This window comes from Artibeus jamaicensis, unplaced genomic scaffold (assembly GCF_021234435.1).
Source record: "Artibeus jamaicensis isolate MK-2021 breed Jamaican fruit bat unplaced genomic scaffold, CSHL_Jam_final contig_3303, whole genome shotgun sequence".
In the NCBI taxonomy this organism is placed as follows: domain Eukaryota; kingdom Metazoa; phylum Chordata; class Mammalia; order Chiroptera; family Phyllostomidae; genus Artibeus; species Artibeus jamaicensis.
Genome location: NW_026521782.1, coordinates 207,292 through 229,097, shown reverse-complemented (window position 1 = coordinate 229,097; position 21,806 = coordinate 207,292). Strand labels below are relative to the sequence as shown.

Sequence of the window (21,806 nt, the reverse complement as noted above, 5' to 3'; positions counted from 1 at the left end):
TATTTCTGTGATCATCATCTCAATGACAATTCTGGAATATTTGTCTTTTTTTTATACCTTCTGTTTTATTTCCTCAGTTTCCCACATCCACCAACATATCTGTGATAAAATATGAGGGTCTGGTTCTTTTGGGAGAAGAAGAGAATAGGCTATGAACTGTGAAAGTATATTGTAAATCCTGAAATTTCATTTGCTGACTCACAGGCCAAACTGCCAAATGCCAAACTGTTCATTTCCCTGTTCTCACTGGAAATCCTTCCACCCAGCAGGAAAGGCTCCCCACCCAGCTAATTCTCTTATCAGCCTAACTGGCTGCACCCCACCTGGTCGTCAGTCTAATTATAATGGACTGCACCCCATTCTATTGAGTAATTGGCAAGAGTACTCAAACAAGCCAATCGCATACTTCCACAGAAAACCGGTGCTCCTCATCCTCTCATTACCACAAACCTTCCTCCCACAGCCACTGCCGGTTCGCTCTACTCCCAAGTGCAGCCCCCATGTGGTCCTGCACCGTGTGTGGTGCCCTCCCCAGGATGTGAGTGTATGTGATTAGTACACTGCTGTCAATCTCATCTGTCCAGTGTCGGGCGTCGTGTGTCTGACCGTCTTATTCTATTTAGGGTGGGGAATGCCCCTTCACCAACAAGATCAATGGGAGGTGGTCAGAGCAGAGGGGCAGGTGAGATGGTTGGCCCAACCATAATCTTGCTTGATGATACAATTCCTTCCTTCTGTCTGAAAAGGAGTGACAGCTCGTGAGGTGCCAAGTATACAACATAAAAGTAATGTCTATTTAGCAAAGAAAATGGAGAACTTAACAAGCTCTTTTTTGAGTGACTCTGAACAGGAAAGGAGATAACAAAACAGATTTTACAGAAATGAAGTTCAAGGTGTACTTTCTAGACTACAGGTGGCAAACACAAGGCCTGTGGGCTGAATCCAACCTTCCACCTTGTTTCTACCTGGCGGCAGCGCCCAGCCCCTTGCCCTAGTTAAGGTGTAGTTACGTTTATACAGTCCTGAAATTATTTCGGCACTTTGAAGGCATCCTCAAGGCTGATGTGGCGCCCAGTGAAAATGAATTTGACACCCCTATTCTAGACTGTTACTAAGCCCAGATCCTAAATGCTACTTTCATATACCTAGATCAAGAAATTTACCTTAATCAAAAATTACTATGATCATTTTTTATTCTTGTTCAGTTACAGTTGTCCCACCATTTTCCCCATTGCTCTCCCCTACCCTGCCCCCCTTCCACAGTCAACCCCCACCACTGTCCATGCCCATGAGCCCTCTTTTCGTGTTCCTCTGTTTGCCCCCTCCCCTTCGTACCCCATTATTCCTGTCCCCACTCCCATCTGGTGACTGTTAGTTTATTCTTTATTTCTAAGCCTCTGCTTCTATTTTGCTCATTTGTTTGTTTTGTTGATTAGATTCTACTTATAGGTGAGATCATGTGGTATCTGTCTTTCACCACCTGGGGAATGGGCATCATAAACAAATCAACAAACAAGTGCTAGTGGGGTTGTGGAGAAAAGGGAACCCTAGTGCACTGTTGGTGGGAATGCTCACTGGTGCAGCCACTGTGGAAAATAGTGTGAAATTTCTTCAAAAACTAAAGATGAAACTGCCTTTCAATCTAGCAATCTCATTGCTGGGACTATACCCTAAGAATCATGAAACACCAATCCAAAAGAACCTATGCACCGCAGTGTTCATAGGAGTGTTATCCACAATATCCAAGTGCTGGAAACAGCCTAAGTGCCCATCAGTAAGTGAGTAGATCAAAAAATGATGGTACATTTACATAATGGAATACTATGCAGCAGAAAGAAAGAAGGAGCTCATACCCTGCACTACCGCATGGATGGATCTGGATAACATTATGCCAAGTGAAATAAGCCAGGTGGTCAAAGACAAATACCATATGATCTCACCTATAAGAGGAACCTAATCAACAAAACAAACAAGCACGCAAAATATAACCAAAGACATTGAAATAAAAAAAACAAATAGACAGTAACCAGAGGGGAGGGGAGAGAGGATAATGGGGGAGGAAAGGGAAAGGTCATCAGGGAACATGTACAAAGAACACATGGACAAGCCAAAGGGGGGTAGGATCGAGGTGGGTGGTGGAGATGGGTGGGGCAGGGGTGAGGTATGGGGAAACGGAGACAACTGTACTTGAGCAACAATAAAAAAAAGAAAAAAGAACACTTCTAAAAAACACGTGTTATTTAAAAGCATATAGAACATTAAAACTGATTTAAACTTAAAAAATATATAAAAGGACTAACACACACGCATGGTTGAATCTCAAAAAGCATTCTGTTTAACTGAGGAGGCCAACACAAAGACATATACCCTGTGTGATTCCTTTTTTGTAGTTTTGAAATTTTAGAATAGGCAAGACTAAGGTGCACTGTTTGCTTTCCCTGGATTGTCCTAACAATGGACATGAAGAAAAATTTTAAGAAATGGAAATGCTCCACATTTTCATCAAGGTGGTGGTTACCTGAGTGTAAGCATTTGTGAAACCTCACTGAAATGTGATTGAAAACCCATACTCCCACTGTATGTAAATTATATCTCAACACTTTGAATTTCTTAAAAGCTCATTGCACCTCACTGTCTCTAGAGACTTTAGCTTGGCGTCCCTTTGGCCAGACTCTTAGTGGCTCCCGTGCCAATATTTATGCAACTGCTGTTTGTGTCCCTGATTATCTGTAAACCTTGTGTGACACGAAGAATCACAAATTGAACTTGGAAAGTATGTGAAAGGGAAAGAGCATACCTTTAGAGTGCGTTCTGTGTCTGGCACTGTACAGTTGTGTTGTTTCTATTCCACTTTGGGGAGCCCTTTGGTTCTCGGCAATACAGCCCTTGGGTTCTCGGAGCACAGAGCCTTCCACTCCCCACCCCGCACGTGGCTTCTAATGTCACTTAGGGTGCGGAGCCAGGAAGCATGCTCCTGTCGGTTTCAGTCTCTAAATCAGTTACACTTGTGAATGGAACGTTGGGATGACCAACACACCTGAATATGTTACAGGAAGAAGAGTTCCTCTCTCTGAATGGTGTGATTGCAGCCCTTTGCAGGCCGGGGGAGGAAGCTACTCTGAGCGTTTTCCACCAAGGCCATTTGAGAGTTCCTATCGTTTTATAGCTCAGCTCAGTCCAAAGATCATTGGGATGGCCTTTATTACCTCCACTTTCAAAGTAATTAGACCTAGAGGTCGCCCCTGCCTTTCTTATCAGGCACATTCTAGGAGAGATATTCAAATGCCACTTCTTAGAAGTCCTCTTTGTTCCTGCTTCTAAGAATCTTTTCCCGGTGCAGGCGTGGGTTAGAAACCTGCTGCTCCCAGCCCCTGCAGCCACACCCTCGGACGCTGGCTGCAAGGATAACCGGGTGCAAACTGTCTCTGGAGCCGAGCATTGCAGGTGCACTGAGGAGACCAGAGGCTTCAAGGAACACCGCGTGGCTTAATACAAATGGTGAGAAAGAAAAGAGCCGTGATGTGCAGGTGTATCTGGGACATGTGGGTCCTGGGTTATGTGGTGAGAAAACTGCCTTCCTTATTAGGAGTGAAGCCACAGGAGAGATTTGTGGTCAATGAAAAAAAATAATGTATCAACGAAGGAAGGAAGGAATAAGTGCAAGAAGGAAGATAGATTTGCTGAGAAGAGTGGACTAATTTTATGTTTTACTTAATTTCTCAGCTTTGAAAGCAAGGTTTTCTATTTCAAGATCCCAGGAGAGAGGGTGCGTCCCCAGGGAAGCAAGACGGCTCGCAGGACACAGAACGGTCTGCAGGTGTCTGCACTGCTGGTTTTCAGGAAAAAAGACAGGAAAGGGAAACCTCCTGGGGGGCGGGTGGGGGTTGGTAGCGGTTATCTTAAGGTCTGTGGGAGAAAACAGACAAAAGCCTGTTTATAAACGTAAATGTTTGAACCGGGGATGTTTTTTTCTAAGCAGGATCGTTCCCTCTGCCTTTTCTGACCTTCCCCCACAGAGCACCTGGGTCCGAGGGCAGGCACTGTGCTCCGGGCGAGCTCGGCCGCCCGCCCCGAAGGAGATGGCGGGTTTTCCTGCCGGTCCCGCGGCCTCTCTCCTCCCTCTGCTCCTTCTCCAAGTGCCCGCGTGGTGCTTGGCAGGTCAGTGCTCTCCCTCATGCTTTTTATTTACTGGTTTATTTTCAGTGGCTCTTCATAATGACAAAACGGCTGTTCAGTTGTCACAGCTCTGCCCGCTCTCAGAGGCAGTCACATCCCGGGGACACTGTGGCTGGTCTGCTGCCCGCAGGAGGCTTAGGGTCGGGCCAGGATGGGAGCCTTCTCCTTGGAGTCCATGGTCCTTACTCCTTTGAGTAGACCTCGTAAAACTCACAGCTCTAATATGTATCGATGAAATACACTTTTATTGAGTATGTGGGATTTTAGTCTGTCTAATTTTGATGTTAACATTTGTAAAATGTGCTTTGTAATGTTCACACTGCCAAGAAAACCCAAGTGTGAGTACAAAGAATTTGGACTTCAGATCTCTGAGCTCTACCGGGTTATAACCTTGGGAAAACTATTATTTCTGGGACATGAATTCTTCCATTTTAAAATAAAAGGGCCTTCACAATAAACTTTTTAGATATCAGGTTTAACAATAAGCCAGCTATGAGATTATAATAGTGATATTTTTTATCTTTTTAATGTAAGGTCAGTTAGGCAGTATCAAATGTTTAATATCCATATATGTGGACTCAGTTTTTCTACAAGAATCTATCCTAGAGAAACTCTCCCGCGTGTACACGTATTATATACGTAAAAGGTTTGTTGTGGGGCTGTTTGTAGTAATAATCAACTGGAAGCAATGTAAATATACACCAGTGTGGGAAAGTTTAAACATGATGGTGTAGGCACTGTCGACATTTAGTGCTCTGTGTACTATTAATAAAATGGTTGGATGTTCCTTATTGCAGAATTGATATATAATGGTCCCATTTGGGTGAGGCAGAATGATAATTTCCACTTCATTATGGTTATAAGCAGTATCAAATACTTTTTTCTAATTTCAATGTCTCATATAACATGTATGACCAACAGCCCAGTATCAGTTGGTAAAGAACGTAGATCCTTATACCAGTACGCTGGGTTGTCCACAGGAACAGGTAGGAAGGGGGACCATGGCCTCCGTCCAGCCCAGTAGCCAGTGCCCTGCTCCCTGCCGAGGACTGCCCGATCCTGCTCCCTGGGTCACACTGGCCACGAGCTTCTTCCTCTATGCTCATGTGCCTTCACCGTTTTGCTCAGCCCTCCCAACCACCCACAGAGCTTGCCTTTCTGGACTCTTCCCACTGCAAAGCTCTGCCTTTACAGGCCCTTTAAGTCCTAACCATTCACCGGACGGTATCTGGGCTTCTGAATGCAAATTGTGTCCAAGGGTGCCAGTCACTTCTTAGTCATCATGGATCTCTGTGGCGAAATAATTTTCAAGCCGATGGCTGTAAGTAGCTGACAAGAAAATGTATTTTATAATTCAGATGAAGTTTCCAGTTTAGCCTCAGGCATCCTCTTCTCCTTCCCGGGGAGCCCAGCCCTCCTCGCTGGTAAGGACTTCCTGCCTCTCCACACTGGAACCACTGGCCTCCAAGTTTTGTACCGCTCTCAAGTTCAAAAAAAATAATTTCTTTTAAATTAGTATTTTTTATTTAAAATATTCTTAATTTTTCAATTACAGTTGACATTCAACATTATATTAATTTAAAATGTACTACACAGTGGTTGGACAATTATATAATTTATAAACCGTTTCCCCTGATAAGTCTAGTGCCCATCCGACACCACACATACTTACTACAATATTATTGACTGTGTTTCCCCGATTGTACGTTATACCCTGTGACTATTTTGTAACTGCCCATTTGTACTTCTTAATCTCCTCACCTTTTTTGCCCAGTCCTCTAGTCCCCCTCCCCTCTGGCACCATCAGTTTGTTCTCTGGGTCTAGGAGTCTTTTTCTATTTTGTATTTTTATTTACTTTGATTTTGAGATTCCACATAGAGGTGAAATCATGGTATTTGTCTTCTGTTTGTCTGACTTATATCATATATATATATATATATATACACACACACACACACACACACACACACCCCCCACATCTTCTTTATCTGTTCAGGAAAATAATTTCTCTGTGATTTCAAGCCTTCATGGCTATTTGGAAAAGAAAAAACCAGCCTACCTCACCTTATAAATTCTACTTTTCACCTTGGGAAAGCCATATACTATAACCCTCCCTCCACTGCGCCCAGCATGTGGTAACCGAAAATTCAAGGTCCTAAAGATCTACTTATCCTCCTAGGACCAGAGTGCTGAGAGCCAAAGAGATGAATGGAGGGAGAAGTACCTTCCAATACCCCCTTCACCACAAAAAAAGATAAATTCTTAATATGCTACTTTGCCATATTTAATTCTCAATAAATCTCTTTTACATAGATTTTACATAGCTTACATATAAATGCATAGAAAAAATGTCTTGTTACTAGGGAGACCCTAGTCAGGGGCTCTCCCTCCTTGATTCTTGTCTTGCTCACAAGAGAAGAATTCAGATGAGAGATAAACATGTACAGTGGAGATGAGATAGCAAATGTATTTGTGAAATACATTGGAGCATGAAAATACAGGCAAGCACTCAGCTAGCCTGAACGCCCCATGTATAGAGGAAATAAAGTTATTTTATTTCCTCTAAAACAGCAACAAAGCCACACTTGAGCAGAGACTACAAGTGGGCACTCAGCTAATCTGGTTCCAGGGTTTTGTACTTCAACCATCTTCTAGGTTCCTCTCCTCCTCCCGCTTCCAGACCTTGAGATTAATACACAGTTACAGAGACTTCCTTTCCCAGCCAGGGAAAGCCTTGCGAAGGGTTTCTGTTCCGTGGACACACGTAATTTCAAGCACTCTCCTCCTGTGCTGTCACCGTTCCACTTGTAATTCTTGGAATGCCTGGCAGTCTTATCACACCAGGCTCAAGCCTGCTGAGTGAGCTGGTGAGAGGTGTCTCCCAGTTTGTTCCCGGCCTCTTGTTTTGAGTTCTTCATTAGACTGCGCTGGGCAGGGGCCCTGCTCTAGTTCCCATCTGGCCAGTCGTTTCTGGCTGCTACCTAACATTATCACATGCCAAACAATCCACAATTGTTACTTCAGGGGAATACAATGGAAAAAGTAAGATTTTTATATATAAATAAATTCTAAATATATATTATTTTTTGGAAAATAATACAAATAAGACACAAATATGTATGGGTCTCTAAATAAAGAAATGCCGATGGGTCTTTCATCTCATCTCCTCTCCTTCTAATCTGTCTCTGATTCTTATGCAGCACCTGGGTTTTCTGTGAAGGGACCAGCTGAACCTGTCGTGGCCCTGCTAGGGGCAGATGCCACTCTGCCCTGCCAGCTGTCCCCTGAGCAGAGCACAGCCCACATGCACATCCGGTGGTACCGAGCCCAGCTCTCCCCCGCTGTGCTTGTGTACCAGGATGGACAGGAGGACGGTGGAGAGCAAATGCTGGAGTACCGTGGCAGGGCGGAGCTGGTGGCAGACTCCATCAGCAAGGGGAGCGTGGCCCTGCTGATACGCCATATCCGTGCCACCGACAATGGCCAGTACCGTTGTTATTTTAAAGATGGCCACGTCTCTCAGGAGGCCACTGTGGAGCTGCATGTGATAGGTATGTTGACACGGCACAGAGGACGCATATTCTCCTATAAAGCAAAGAGAAAGGTGAGGACGTTTGGATCTCCAATCTGGCGTTTCTGTGGTCTTCCATATGGTGACATGTTATATTTTCTCACAGAATGTCACTTTTCTAAGATGGACTGTGAGGATAAGACTATATACTCTATTCACTTCTAAACACCAACAAAGGCAATATTTCTGCTATTTGGTATCCTGAAAGACCCTAGAGAATTAATTGACTAGTATTGATTCAGATACGTACTGATACCCTCAAACATTAGTTTTACCCAATCAGGAGTGAAAGACAAGTAATAGAATTTAACTTCTTTTTCTAACTTTAATTTTCTTGTTCATTTCTCTTATCGGAATGACCTTGAAGCCCTCTTACTCCAAGTGCAGTGCACAGACCTTCATTCAATTTCGAAGGGCATCACAGGTCAGCATAATGCTGGCTTTGAATGGCTTCTTGACCCCTGAGCTTCAGTTCATTCCTCCGTCTAGTGAAGGGCAGCTTGGCTTTCATCCTCAGAGACCCCTGGGCACCAAACACTACCTGCCTCAGGCACATACCTTCTCTCCTCAGGCTTGGGCTCTGTCCCTCACATTCACATGACGGGGCCTGAGGATGGCGGGATTCGAGTGCTGTGCTCCTCAGGCGGCTGGTTCCCGAAACCCAGGCTGCAGTGGAGTGACAAGGCAGGAGCGAAGCTCCCATCCCTCTCTGAGTCTCACACCCAAGATGGAGAAGGGCTCTTCCGCACGGAGGCATCACTTGTGGTCACAGACAGTTCTCTAGGCAATGTGACCTGCTCCATCCAGAATCCCCTCTCTGGGCAGGAGAAAGTGGCCACCATCTTCCTCCCAGGTCAGTGAGGCACAAACCCCAAAGCAGAGTCGGGGTGTGGTAAGGGCAGGGAGGGAGGCAGGGGCTGCAGGGAGCCTTAGGGAGAGGGAAGGGCTTCCCCAGGTCGGTCCTCACCGCGTCCGGCTGGGCCGTGTCAGAACCCTTCTTCCCCAAGATGTGCCCGTGGAAGGCGGCCCTGGCTGGAACACTCCCTGTGCTGGCACTCCTCCTCGCTGGGATCAGCTACACTGGCTGGAGAGAACATCAAGCCAAAGAAAGAGAAGTGGAGAAGAGGAAGAAAGAATCTCATGAAAGAGATCAGATGAAGAGTGAAAAAGAAATGGTACTTAATGCCAAAGGTAATTTGGGGCAGCAGGGCAGATCAGAGGTTTGTGAAAAGGCTGGGCATACATTGTATGGAGCAGACAAGGAAATGAAAGGTTGCCAAAGGATCCAAGGAAAACACAGGGCCCCAGAATTCCAAAGAGCTAGGAGCCCTAGGGAAGGAGAAAACCATGAGGGACGCCCAGAGTTCTGTGTGAGTGGTCACGAAGCTGCCTCCATGTGGCTCAGACCATACCAAGTCCCTGCACGCCCCAGCCTCAGCTGCTGTTCCTCCTGTGCAAACGTCTCCCACTGCCTTCTCTTCCTATTGGTCCTTCAAGGACAAGCTTTGGAAACACCTAGAAACCTTAAACTGCTACAAAGCGTGGGTGCACCTTTCTCTGTGACCCCATGACACTGTCCAGGCAACTTTTCTTAGCTCTTGTCATTTTAGGTTTGACTTGTAAATCTGCTCATTTTTCTTATCCGCTTAATCATGGTACCCTTAGGGAAGGCCAGACTGAATTCATTTAGCTACACCCTGAACTCAGGAGCAGCTAAAACCCACTTTCATGGAGTTTATATTTTCTCCTCTTTCAGAAAACCTCACGACAGAGCTTGGTGAGTCTTGCTTCTTCTCATGCCCTGTGCAAAACTTGTTCTCCTTTCACAACTGTTCCGGGTCTCTCACTGAATGTCGTCTCTTCCAGAAAGGAGAAAGAAGCTGTACGCTGCAGGTAAGAGACTCTGGGTTTCCCAGGCCACCTGAGGCCCTGATGCCAAACACTTTCTCAGCTCCCTCTCCTCAGAGGAAAACACCAAAAGATCTAACAATAATTAGTGGAAGAAAAATAAGGGGGAGGGAGTGGAATTTGAGGCCCCAGATTCATGTCTCACAATGTTTTACCCGGATTTGTTCTGTTTAGATTGGAAGAAGGCCCTGCTATATCCTGGTAAGTAAGTGACTCTCTGGCTTTCGATCTTGCCAAGTGCTTCTGTTACTCTGAGCCTCACAGGCCGAGACAAACACACACAGACCCACCAGAAACACACATCCACTTGCAAGTTGTGAAAATTTATTCACTTTCGACCTGTAGTATTTTGTATTTCAAGGCTTAAGTAATCGATGGTTTTCTGGAGCCAAGAATAAAGGAGAAATAACTGCTAACTTGGACGTGTTACAGCACAGACAGCGTGTGACTCGGCATAGATTGTTAGCCCATCCACTGTGGAGCCGGAAGGGGCAGAACTCAGAGCAATTTTGATGAGATTTGGAAGGAATGGAGAATATGCTATTATGTCAGCATCTCTGTATTACAAATAAAGTTTAAAAGAGCAGATAATATATTTTGAAAAATATAAACTATGAGTTTGCTTATTTTACCTTTTTTTCCTTTCCAGTAATTATTTTATTTTATATTTTTTTAATTTATTAAATATTAAATTTTATTTAGTTACTTTTCAAGTACATTTTTTTTTCTCTTCCTCCCCCCGCCCGGTCTCCCCCCTCCCTCCCATTCCCCCCCACCCCAGTCCTCATCTCTGTGTCTTTCATACTTGTTCCTCAAAATCCCTCCCCCCTTTTTCCCCTTAAGTTCCCTTCCCTCTCCCCCTCTGGTCGCTGCCCACTTGTTCTCTATTTCAGCGTCTTTGTTTTTATTCTGCTTGCTTGTTTGTTTTATTCTTTAGCTTCCTGTCAAAGGTGAGATCATATGGTATTTGTCCTTCAATGCCTGGCCTATTTCACTCAGCATAATGCTTTCCAGTTCCATCCAAGTTGTTGCAAAAGGTAGTAGCTCCTTCTTTCTCTCTGCTGCATAAAATTCCATGGTGTATATGTACCACAATTTTTGGATCCATTCATTTACTGATGGGCACCTAGGTTGCTTCCAACTCTTGGCTATTGTAAATTGTGCTGCTATGAACATTGTGGTGCATAGGTTCTTTGAAATTGATGTTTTAGGATTCTTGGGGTATAATCCTAGCAGTGGAATTGCTGGGTCAAAAGGCAGGTCAATTTTTATTTTTCTGAGAAAATTCCATACTGTTTTCCATAATGGTTGTACCAGTCTACAATCCCACCAACAGTGAACTAAGGTCCCCTTCTCCCCACACCCTCTCCAACATTTGTTGTTTGTTGCTTTGTCTATTATAGCCATCCTGACTGGTGTAAAGTGGTATCTCATTGTGGTTTTAATTTGCATCTCTCTGATAGCTAACGATATTGAGCATCTCTTCATGTGTCTCTGGATATTCTGTATGTCCTCTTTAGAGAAGTGTCTGTTCAAGTCCTTTTCCCATTTTTTAATTGGGTTCGATGTCTTCCTAGAGTGGAGTCGTGTAAGTTCTTTGTATATTTTGGAGATTAAACCTTTGTCTGAGGTATCATTGGCAAATATGTTTTCCCATACAGTTGGTTGTCTTTTTAATTTAATACTGTTTTCTTTAGCCCTGCAGAAGCTTTTTATTTTGATGGGATCCCATTTGTTTATTCTTTCCTTTATATTCCTTGCTCTAGGGCACATATCGGTAAAAATGTTGCTGCGTGGAATATCTGAGATTTTATTGCCAATGTTCTCCTCTAGGACTTTAATGGTGTCATGGCTTATATTTAAGTCTTTTATCCACCTTGAATTTAATTTGGTGTATGGTGTAAGTTGGTGCTCAAGTTTCATTTTTTGAAATAAAGTAAAGTTCAATATACAGGGACGAATTTATGTTTGAAAAGCCTGAAAATATCTCAATATCAATTTATAAAAACATGTTTATCTGGCGGTAGAAGGAATTGACCATTTTTATACCTTCTGTGTATTGTGTGGGTTTATAAGTGTGTGTGTGTGTGTGTGTGCATCTGTAACAGATCCAGACCTCAGAAGCACACTAGGTCATTTTTGAACACACGTGTGTGCAGTTGTGTATGCCAGACATTGTTCTGGGTGTTGGCAGTATAAACCATTATCTCTGACCCTGTGGATCTCAAAGTCCCCTGGGAGAGGAAGCTATGAACTACACGCAGGCTGATAAGTCTCTGATAAAAAGAAAGTCCCTCCCAAGACCTGAAGTTGATTAAGCAGTTTCTATTAAGAATTTTCTTTCACAAGATGCTTAAAAATGTCCCCGTGGCTTTAGAGAACACGGCAAGTTCTAAGGAGCTTTAGCTCTAACTCCACCAGTCACAGCTGAGGAAGAGGGTCGGTCTCGGTTCTGACCCCAGTTTCCTTATTCTGAGATGAAGAGTTTGGAGCACAGGGTCTCAGAGGTTCTTCTGGACTCCCATACTCGCAGACTCTGCGTATTGGCATATTACACTTGTCACAGGAGGGATGTTCAGTGAGAGGCCACAGTGCTGCTCCTGTCACAAATCATGGATCTGTCTTTATTAGCCTTTGTCCCAACGCTCTTATGAGAATAGCCAATCTTTAAATAAAATCGCATGTCCCAGAGGCAGAAGCAAATACAGTAATCTGTCTCTGGAAAAAATATTAACATTCTGATTACAGGGGTCAAAATAACAGGGTCAATTTAAAGGTCTTAGTCATAAGCTTAAGCTTTCCTCTGAGGACGTCATAAGCTGGGAAAAAACAAAATTAAATGAAAGGACATTTTTGTAGGTCTCATCCTCAATGAGGAGGCCCATAAAGGTCTTAAGAGCATAGGCATCTAGGACATTGGACCCTTCTACAGGTGCCCAAACCTGGGTGATAGTCCCCAATCTGAGACAGGGCATGGGAAGCACACCGTAGTTTCTGGGCACTCCCAGAGTTTGAGGGGCTCAGAGGAGGAAGTGGGGGGAGTCGAGAGGGGAGAGCAGTGAGCCAGGGAGGGAGGCATCTCACCTCCCTTTCATTCCCTGGTGTGTTTTCATCTTGATCTCGTCTTGTTTTGCTCTTTTTCAGACTGGAGGAAGGAGCAGTTCAAGCTCGGTGAGCAGTTTTCTTTGGCTCCCTTCTATCGGCCCCTCTTTTCCTTTCTAACATCATTTCCTAGTTGAAGATGGAGGTACCATTATTCTGGTAAAGATGGGAAAGAACATGAAGGTCAGTAAACGTGAGCCTGAACTGAAAACTGCTGCTGGGATTGGCTACTATGGTTGTGCTTCCAGCTTTGTATGCAGACCTAGCTTTCTCCTCTGTGGAGTCCACTTGGTTCTAAAACAGAAGTTAATGTGGCCCTTCCACTGAGGAGACCACAATGAGTAAAAATGGCCTGAAATGGCAAGAGTAACTTAACTGCTCTTTTTAAAGAGGTCAGACTAATTAAGGAATGTAGGTCTGATTTGTAGAAAACGAGGAAAGAACATCATTCTCAGGTAAACACTGCAAGTGGCTCACACTGACATTCTGCCAAGACCATGATAGTAGCCTAGACAAGATTAGACTAGAGAAGAGGCACAGCACCCTGGTGAGGGCACAGCTCACCCCTGGCTCCGCCTCCCCCAACTCACCCACTCAGAGAAGCGCTCCTTCACCACTCCAAACACATTTGCTACTTTATGCACTTTATGCACCCCCCCGCAACAATAGGTGTCTGAGATTTACAATGTTGTCATTTCTTTCTTTTTCTTCCAGCCCCTGTGACTGTAAATCATAAACATTTTTGCCAGAACAATTCTGACCCAGAGAGAAAAGAGAACTTGGGAGAGGAAACACAGGATCTCTGTCGTAGTGAAAAGCAAGGAGACCAAAACCTTATCACACTTCATGAGGAAGGCTTCACTTCAGGGAGACACTATTGGGAGGTGGACGTTGAGGACACCTGTGAGTGGACTCTAGGCATTTATGAGGAGCGGAAAGACAGCAGTGGATTACTCCAAGCTCTACTAAAGAAGACATTCAGAGTCTTAGAGAAGAAGGGATGTGAATACAGGGCTCTCGCCTGTTCTCCCCAAGACATTTCTCTAGAACGGCTTCTCGGGATAGAAATGTGTCCAAAAAAGATTGGGATTTTCGTGGATTATGAAGATAGTGACATTTCTTTCTACAACATGACCGATGGTGCCCATATTTTTTCCTTCACCCGGGCCAGATTCTCTGGGTCACTGTATCCTTACTTCAAAGAAAGTTCATGGAGCTTTCTCCATCCGCTCAACAGTGAATGACTTAGAGAAAAAATCTGGACCATGGAGGCAGGAGCTATGAATGGTCCGGGAGCGCTGCCGGGACTCCAGTCCTGGTGGCTGGCCTCAAGCCCACCAATTTTGAGGCCTCTTTGCCTAAGGCCTTGTAAGTCTGTATGACCAGAGTTTCTGACCACATCAAGCAGTGTTTCTTAAACAATCTGTAGAGAAGAATCATTTTTGGCTATTGTTATAAATATTGTTTCTTGATTTATATATAATATATCACAGACCGATCATTTTCTAAAATAAATTACTGTGAAGGGAATAAAAAACAAAGACACAAACATGTAAGAGGTAATTATTAGTAGATTCAATGTACCCAAATTTAATCTGTCAGTTTGCTCTAAAAGTTTCACGATGTGTCTGTGTCTGTATTTGTTTCATAAGCAGCTGGTAAGAAACAGTTAACACAGAGGCACTTGTTTGTGGGCCCCACCTGGGTAGCTGCGCTACTGCAGTATTCAAAGAATAAAATTTTAGATAAGCTTCCTCACGTTTCTCCACTTCAACACTGAATAAAAATGACAAAGAGTGCACTTGCAAATGTTGGAGGGGAAAAGTTAAACTGTAGTTTTATAACAAGCTAATCTATATCTGAAATGCAAGAATAATTTGAGGAAAGAAAAATATCAGTTACAGTCTAATTTCAACAAATGTAATGATGTCGACATGCTGGAGGTGGGGAAAGCGGAATGAAGTCAGAGCATAGTGTAAGCATAGTGTAAGCACTAAGGTGCTTACCTTGTCGACGGAAGAGAGAGATTGCCTTGTCTGAGGTATTAACAAGGAAAGGGCTACGTTGCACTCTTAGGAATTCTCTGTGTGTCTACCCGCAGAGGTCAATAAAGGCCTTTCTCCCTCCAATCACACTACCTATTACGTTCCAACGAAATGAAATGGTTAGAGGAAACAATATCCAGTGTTCAAATGGATGAGAAGAGAGAGTGCTCCTACCAGCCAGACTGGGAAACTTACAAAGTCTGTGGACACGGGGCAGAGGACCCAGAAACAGGGGATAATTATTAGCACTGGACTAAAAACCGATCTGATACCAATAAACAAATCTTAAAATCGAGACTCAGAAGGGTCAAATTGCTCGCAAGAATCTTTACCTTCATCCCAGAAAAAGCTCAAATTCACAGTGTCTGACATCCAATAAAAAATTACCAAGAGTGGAAAGAAGCAGGAAAATACAACTCATACTTAACAGAAAATGAATAAATTAAAGTTAACACAGAACTGATATAGGTGTTAAAAGACAAGGACATTGCAGTAGAAGCTGTAACTGTATTTCAGATGTTTAAAAGGTTCACTAGGGCTATGCGCTTAGAAGGAAGACCCAAATCGAGCTTCTGGAGAGAGGAACAGCAGCGAGTAAGATAAAAACTGCATTGGATGGGGTTGACAGCAGATGAGCCATTGTACAAATAAATTATTTGTGAACTTGAAGACATACAAATAAAACACAGAAAATAAAGAATTTGTTAAAATTAAAAAAACCTCATAGACGCAGACAACAGCAGGGCGATGACTGGAGGGAAATGGTGGGGGAGGCAGAAGAGGGTAAAGGGGGTTATGGGGGCAGAAGGAGACTGGACTCGAGGTGGTGAAGACACAGCCCAACATATACAGATGACATACAGAATTGTACACCTGAAACCTATTGTAATTTTATTAACCAATGCTGCCCCAATAAATTTAATTTAAAAATTTTTAAAGAAAAGAGTGTGAGTCATGAGAAAAATTTAGAGGACCTAACAAAGGTAATTAGAGTCCTTGAAGAAAGGAGAAGGTGGTTAGAAAAAAAGATTTGAGAACACATATGCTAAAATATATTCTAAGTTTGATCATTATAAATATCAAATCTAAAGTGATGTCTTAGTTTATTTGTGTTGCTATAATAAAAATACCATGTACTCGGTGGCTTATATACAACAGAAATTTATTCACAGGTTTGGAGGCTGAGAATTCCAAGGTCAAGGACCCAGCAGATGTGTTGTCGTGTGAGAGCCAGGTTGCTGGTTCACGGGTGGCTGTCTTCTCTCTGTCTTCACATGGCTGAGGGAGTGAGGGGGCTCTCCGGGGTGTCTTTTATAAGGACATTAATCTCATTTATGAGGGTTCCATCCTTATAACTTAATCACGCCTCCGTTTAGAGGTCCCATCTCTAAATTCCAGCACACTGGGGATTAGGTTTCGACATATTTGGGGGCACACACAATCAGTCTATAGCAAAGTCCAGTGAACATGAAGCACACAAAAAAAGACAACCACGGCACATAAAGATCATGTTTCTCAATGTGATGGTCAGAGTAAAAAAAACATGTACAGAAGAACAAAGGTAAGGATGACAGCATATTTGTTTATGAACAATGCATGTGAGAAAACAGTGGAAAAACATTTTCAGCTACTGAAAAACATATTGTTAGTATGGGATTTGTCCCCAGTAAAATCTCAAAAATAAAGGTAAAGATATTTTTAATTTAAGCAGAGAAAATAACCACCACTGAGACCCACAATAAAAGAAACGCTGAACACAGTTGTTTCTGCAGAAAGAGAACGGTAACTGCTGGAGATTTGGGTCTATGCAAAGTCAAGGAGAGCCTTAGAGATGAATCTGCGTAGGTAACTGTAGAGTTATTAAAAATTTAAAAACTGATTCCTTAAAAATAATAGCAATGAAGTATGAGCTTCATCACAGAGGAAACATTTAATATTTTATTTCTTTTTTAAATTTTTACTGAGCGAGGGGAAGGGAAGGAGAAAGAGAGGAAGAGAAACATCAACGTATGGTTGCCTCTCACATGGCCCCCACTGGGGGCCTGGCCCACAACCCAGGCATGTGCCCTGACTGGGAATTGAACCGCAACCCTTTGGTTCACAGCCCCTGCTCAATCCACTGAGCTACACCAGCCAGAGCTAGAGGAAACATTTAAATGTATGAGAGACAGCACAAAGGCCAGGAAGGAAGACCTGAAAATATACTGCTATAAGTCTCTCATACTGGACATGGAGTAGTAGAATGTCACTTGAAATTAGAATACTGTAAGTTAAACATGAATACTATAAACCTCAAACAACCACTAGAATAACAAAAAAGAATTTCAAGAGACAAAATAGAAACAAAAAATATTCAATTAGTCAAAACAAAGACAATGAAGGAAAAGGTAACAAAGTGCAGTGGGGACAATCAGAAAATAAATAGATGAACCATATCAACAGTAACAGTAAATGCAGAGGCAGAGAGCCTTGAGTTGGTTAAGAATAAAATACCCAGCCCTGGCTGCTGTGGCTCAGTGGATTGAGTGCCAGCCTGAGAGCCAAAGGGTCACCAGTTCAATCCCCAGTCAGGGCACATGCCTGGGTTGCAGGCCAGGTCCCCAGTAGGGGGTGAGAGAGGCAACAACACGATGTTTCTCTCCCTCTCTTTCTCTCGCCCTTCTCCTTTCTAAAAATAAATAAAATCTCTTAAAATGAAATAAAATACCTAAATATATGCTTCCTACAAGAAATACTTTAAATATAAAAGCACAATAGGTTAAAATTAAAAGGATATATCATACAAACATTAATCAAAAGATAGCTGCTGGAGTGGCTCTTGTATATCAGACAAAGTAAATTACAGAATGAAGAACATTACTCAGGATAAAGGTGATCCTATAGTGATAAAGGGATCTGTTCAAGAGAATATAGTACTATGACCTTGGGTTAAGCAAATATTTCTCAGTTATGACATGGAAAGCACAGTCCATAAATTTTTTTAAATTAATAAATTAGATTAAGGAACGAGATTCTTAGATAACCCTGGTCCCTATCCACACCCTTATTTCCACCCTGGTACAATTTTGGATTATGTTGTAGCAACAGTGGGGAATTGTAATCCACCCCACCATTCTTTTGACATTGTTTCTGTAAATACTGACTCTGACAGATGTGTAGCTTGTAAATAAACAGCACATTTGTATAAGAATCCTAGGAACTGACTTAAAATGACACAGACTTTCAGTCATCCCAGGTATGGGAGATTTGCTGACCTTCAACCCTAAGAGCAGGATGATGGAGGTCAAAGATGAGGCACGCCAGATCATCCCCTGACCAGTTTTGAGATCCTCGTCTCAACGGTGCGTGCTGAGCTGCACGTACAGAACTTTTCAAACTCCTCCCTTTGATCTCTTGTTCTTCTTTCCCACCCCCACCTATAAAAAATCTCTGCCTGCACTGAAATGTAAGATGGGCTTTGAGACAAGGGTCCCCATCTGGTAGGTGACCAGAATGTAAATAAGCCTCTTTCCTTCCCAGTAGCACCGTCTCATGAGTGTGGCTTTCCTTGCAGCAGGCAGCCAGACCTGCATTCAGTTACATTGTCCGTAGAGGAGAAACTGATCATCTGGTCAGAGAGAAAACTGATGATAGCTTAGCTAGAAATATAGTTTAATAAAATGCCAGTATATTAAATAATTTCATAGTCTAGATTTGTAACCTCCAAGTGCCAATTTAGAAATCTCTTTTCTGGGGAATTTGATTTGCCTAAGAGGAAAAACTTATGAAGATAACCAATAGCAGGAAGGTTCTGGTCAAGATGGCATCATGGATACATGGGGTACTCATATTCACTCACAACCACATCAGAGTTACTACTGAACTACAGAACAACCACTACTCAGGACCACCTGAAATCTAGCTTAACAGAAGTCCCATGCTTAAGAATATACAGAAGAACCCCCCATCGAGAATGATAGAAGGAGTGGAGACTCAGACTGGGCTGGCCCACACCCATGTGTGGCAGATAAAAATGAGGGGAAATAGCTTGTTTGGGAAGGCCCTCCCTGAGGAGCAAGAGGTCCCAGCCCTCTGCCCCCCACACACACCAGGCCCTCCAGCCCAGAGTTCCAATGCCAGAAAAAGAAGACTCCATTACTTCTGGCCATAAAAACCAGCAGGGATTGTAGTTGAGCAAGACAGGGAGTGGCTGAGTCTCAGGAATTCCTCTTAAAGGGTTCTCACGTGGACTTACTCGGACTCACTTGCTCTGAAGTCCAGTGCTGGGTCAGCAGCATGAAAGACACCAAGGGACAAACAAGGAAAAACTGAGGACTTCCGCCAAGATGGAGACGTAGGTGGAGGAACCACCTTGCCTCTGTGCACAACCAAATCTAAGAACAACTATTTTTAACAACAGTCACAACCAAGCCACATGGAAAATCAACAATACGGAGGGAGTCCAAAGGACATCTAAATACTCAGCTAAACCGGTACGAGGAGCGAAGCCAGCGGCGGACCAGGTTAGAAAAAAAAAAATTTCCTGGGTGGTGTGCGGTGCTCACGCAAGCAGCCAAAGGCGCTGAAAGGCGCTGATCGCAAGCGAGCTAGCTACGGGAGCGCGCAGGGAAGAGGCGCTGGGGATCTGTCGGTCGCGCACGTTCCGAGAAACCAGTGAGGTGGGAAGCCTGTGCGGGGCAGCAGGCTCGCACAATTCCGATCGGATAAACAAGCCCAAGGCGTGTGGTGTGACTGGAGGGGCTGGGCTAGCGGAGAGGACCGCCATTGCTCCCTCTCTGACCACGCCCCCACACACAGCGTCACAAACCAGCGACCTGGGTCGCCCCATCCTGGTAAACAACTGAGGCTTGGCTCCGCTTACTTAACAGCACGAATAGACCAAAAATGGCTCTAGGACAACTCAGAGCCCCAGAACCGATAGATCTAAGCGATGAAGAAATAGCCAGTCTCTCAGATGCACAGTTCAAAACACTGGTTATCAGGATCCTTACAGAACTGGTTGATTTTAGTCACAAATTAGAGAAACATATGGAAGCTAAACTAATTGAAATGAATGGTAATACAAAGGAAACCAATAGTAATGGAAAGAAAATTGGGACTCAAATCAAGGGAGTGGACCAGAAGGAAGAAAAAAATGATCAAACAGAAAAGAATGAAGAAATAAGAATTCAGAAAAATGAGGAAAAGCTTAGGAACCTCCAGGACATCTTTAAACGTTCCAACATCCGAATTATAGGGGTACCAGAAGGGGGAAAGGAACAGCCACCAGTGGAAACCTCATTTGAACAAATAATAAAAGAGAACTTCCCCAATCTGGCAAAGGAAATAGACTTCCAAGAAATCCAGGAAGCTCAGAGAGTCCCAAAGTAGTTGGACCCAAGAAGAAACACACCAAGGCACATCATCATTACATTAGCCAAGATTAAAATGAAGGAGAGAATCCTAGAAGCAGCAAGAGATAAGGGGACAGTCACCTACAAAGGAGTTCCCATCAGACTGTCAGCTGATTTCTCAAAAGACACCTTATAGGCAAGAAGGGGCTGGAAAGAGGTATTCCAAGTCATGAAAACCAAAGATCTACAACCAAGATTGCTCTACCCAGCAAAGTTTTCATTTAGAATGGAAGGACAGATAAAGTGCTTCTCAGATAAGACCAAATTCAAGGAGTTCATCATCACCAAGCCCTTATTATATGAAATGTTAAAGGGACTTACCTAAGAAAAAGAAGATAAAAAAGATGAACAGTGAAAGGACAGCAAACTCACAGTTATTAAGAACCACACCTAAAACAAAAGCAAACTAAGAGTACAGCTAGATCAGGAGCAGAACCATAGAAATGAAGATCACGTGGAGGGTTAGCAACAGGGGAGTGGGAGGAGGAGAAGGGGGGAGAAGGTACAGAAAATAAGTAGCATAGACAGTAGATAGAAAATAGATAGGGGGGAGGGTAAGAATAGTAGGGGGAAATACATAATCTAAAGAATTTGAGACACGTGTTCATGAACTAAAGGGGGAAATGGTGGGGGAGGGGTATGCAGGGTGGAGGGGAATGGAGGGGGGAATAGAGCAAATGTAATGGCATAATCAACTAAAAAAAGTTTAAAAAAACTGAATTGGTTGGTATTGGGGTGAGAGCTGGAGGAGCAGCTTTCTCCCTGACAGAAGTACTGGCAGAGGCCATTGTCCCTTTCATAAGCCCTCCCCTGACAGAGCTTGCAGGCAGGTACCATATCTAGGCTTCATAACCTGGCTCACAGAGTTTGCCCACCCTGGTGATTCCCTGACACCCTGCACCATGCAACTTGCAGGTCCAACCTCAGCTGTTTGCAGTGGCTTTTCCATACAAACAGGCTGTCTTGGCTCATGGTTTAGACTTTCCTAAAATCTCTCAAACCAGCAGCATCTGGCCTTTGCCTGCTGCATACCTCTCACTAAGTGGCCCCAGGCCGCTCCTGGGCACCTTCAAGCCCAGCACAAGTAGTGACCATCTGCAGATCACTTTGTAGCTCATACCAGGTGGGGCACAGTTGGCAGCTGACCTTGGCCTGCACCTCCTTGGAGGCTCCAGAGCCAGTCCACCTGGCGAACAACTTCAGACCATGTCAAAGCATCAAAGCACCACCCAACCTCCTCCAACAAGTACACACTCAAGGGGTGGACTCAGCAGGCACAAGAGCCTCACTGAAGGAAGTCCCACTCTGTGGGGTCTGCCCCTGCATAGCTGATCCTCCATAGCAGCCAGTTGTCCTGGGGGAAAATCTCTCTCTCAATCTCTCTCAATCTCTCTCTCTCAATCTCATGTCATATTGCTATGACAATAGCAATCAAGGCTCAACTACAATAGGAGGGTGTAAACAGCATATATGGGGGTACATTTGGAGTTCCCAGTTCTATTAATTGGGGAAGCTATGCCACAGGACACTACTGGACTCCTTCTACATAAAGCCATCCTACCAAGCCCAGGATATATACAATAGTAACTGTACCTAATACATAAAAACAA

General features: G+C 43.7%; 1 protein-coding gene across 1 annotated transcript in view; it reads left to right on the top strand.

Annotated features, from left to right (window-relative positions):
• The window catches only part of LOC119040291 (butyrophilin-like protein 1), a 40,849-nt gene extending 25,103 nt beyond the window's left edge, over positions 1-15,746 (top strand). The window contains exons 2-11 of the mRNA XM_053663810.1: positions 3,341-3,498; positions 4,017-4,158; positions 7,378-7,728; positions 8,320-8,601; positions 8,739-8,939; positions 9,505-9,525; positions 9,615-9,641; positions 9,831-9,857; positions 12,801-12,827; positions 13,473-15,746. Coding sequence (XP_053519785.1) covers positions 3,496-3,498; positions 4,017-4,158; positions 7,378-7,728; positions 8,320-8,601; positions 8,739-8,939; positions 9,505-9,525; positions 9,615-9,641; positions 9,831-9,857; positions 12,801-12,827; positions 13,473-14,002 — 1,611 coding nt within the window. The 5' untranslated portion in view covers positions 3,341-3,495 and the 3' untranslated portion in view covers positions 14,003-15,746. The remainder of the gene's footprint in view (positions 1-3,340; positions 3,499-4,016; positions 4,159-7,377; positions 7,729-8,319; positions 8,602-8,738; positions 8,940-9,504; positions 9,526-9,614; positions 9,642-9,830; positions 9,858-12,800; positions 12,828-13,472) is intronic.
• The last annotated feature ends 6,060 nt before the right edge of the window (positions 15,747-21,806 follow it).